The following is a 1,187-nucleotide window of genomic DNA, read 5'->3' on the forward strand; positions in this document are numbered from 1 at the left end:
TCTGCAGCTATAGTGTCCTTAACGTTTTATTGCTGTTGTCAGTCATCCTCGACTGTGGACAGCGCAGTTACCCAGAGGTTACCCAGAGGTCAGGAGGATGAGGAAGCAATGCTCCAGGATCTTGGAGCTCATGAGAACCAAAGCAAAATTAACAATACCAATAATACCTTACACTAATGATATACCCAGGCCGTGGAAATCCACGCCACAGGAAAAGGCACTTTTAGATGGGGAGTTCTTAACTGTCGAGGGCAGAAGGCAGAGGCCAGAGCGGAGGCAGCGGAGAGGGCATCTCTCCTCCCGACACGACACCCCGGACCTGCCTTCCAGGACCACCCCTCTGGAGGAGACGACCGGGCGGAACGGTCCAGCCCGGCGCCCCGTGGCCGCTCTCGGATAGTGCCCGCTGCTACGGCGGGTCCGGGACGAACCGGGGGATCCAGGGCGAAGCGAGGCTGCCGAGGGCAGCCCCGCCGGCCCCCGCCCTTCCGCACCGCCCGGCAGGCTGCCCCGGCCCTGCCCCCGCCCCAGCGGGCAGGAGGGTCGCCAGGGGACGGCGGGGCCGGTTCGGGTGTCGAGGCGGCGGCGGGGGTGATCCGCGAGAGGGATCTAAAAAAATCGTTTCCTTCCGGAGCGGCGGCGGCGGCCGCCACTTCTCCGGCGCAGCTCGGGCGCCGACGGCGCCCTCCGGGGTGAGGCGCTCGGCAGCCACGGAGGAAGGCGGCGGGCGCTGCGCGGGGGCCGGGGCGGAGGAGGCTGAGCGGTGGGAGGGGCAGGGAGGGACCAGCCGCGGCGGGGACAAGGTGCCAGCGGAGCGGAGGCGCCGCCGCTCGCGCTCCGCCGCCCTTCCACCGCAGAAGTTTGACTCGGGAGCAGCGCAGCCGCCCGGGCCGCCGCGGCGGGGCAGGGACCCGCGGCGGGAGACGCCGCGCTTGAGGCCGCCGCGGGACGGGGGTCGTCTCCAGCGGGACGCCGGTGGCGGTAGTGCTGCTCCGGGAGCCGCCCCGCCCGCGACATGGCAGCGCGATCCCGGAGACCCTGGCTGAGCGTGGTGCTGGGGCTGGTGCTGGGTTTCACCGCCGCCTCCTGGCTCATCGCCCCTAGAGTGGCCGAGCTCAGCGAGAAGAAGCGGCGCGGCGCCAGCCTCTGCTCCTACTACGGCCGCGCGGCGGGGCCGGGGGCGGCCC

At 70.5% G+C, this 1,187-nt stretch overlaps 1 protein-coding gene across 2 annotated transcripts in view; it reads left to right on the top strand.

Moving 5' to 3' along the window:
• The first annotated feature begins 1,015 nt into the window (after positions 1–1,015).
• The window catches only part of CHSY3 (chondroitin sulfate synthase 3), a 136,861-nt gene continuing 136,689 nt past the window's right edge, over positions 1,016–1,187 (top strand). For both annotated transcript variants that reach the window (XM_041486738.1, XM_041486739.1), the window contains exon 1: positions 1,016–1,185. In XM_041486738.1, the coding sequence (XP_041342672.1) occupies positions 1,016–1,185 (170 nt within the window). The remainder of the gene's footprint in view (positions 1,186–1,187) is intronic.

The sequence above is a fragment of the Pyrgilauda ruficollis genome, unplaced genomic scaffold, assembly GCF_017590135.1.
Source record: "Pyrgilauda ruficollis isolate IOZ18807 unplaced genomic scaffold, ASM1759013v1 scaffold78, whole genome shotgun sequence".
Taxonomy (NCBI): Eukaryota; Metazoa; Chordata; class Aves; order Passeriformes; family Passeridae; genus Pyrgilauda; species Pyrgilauda ruficollis.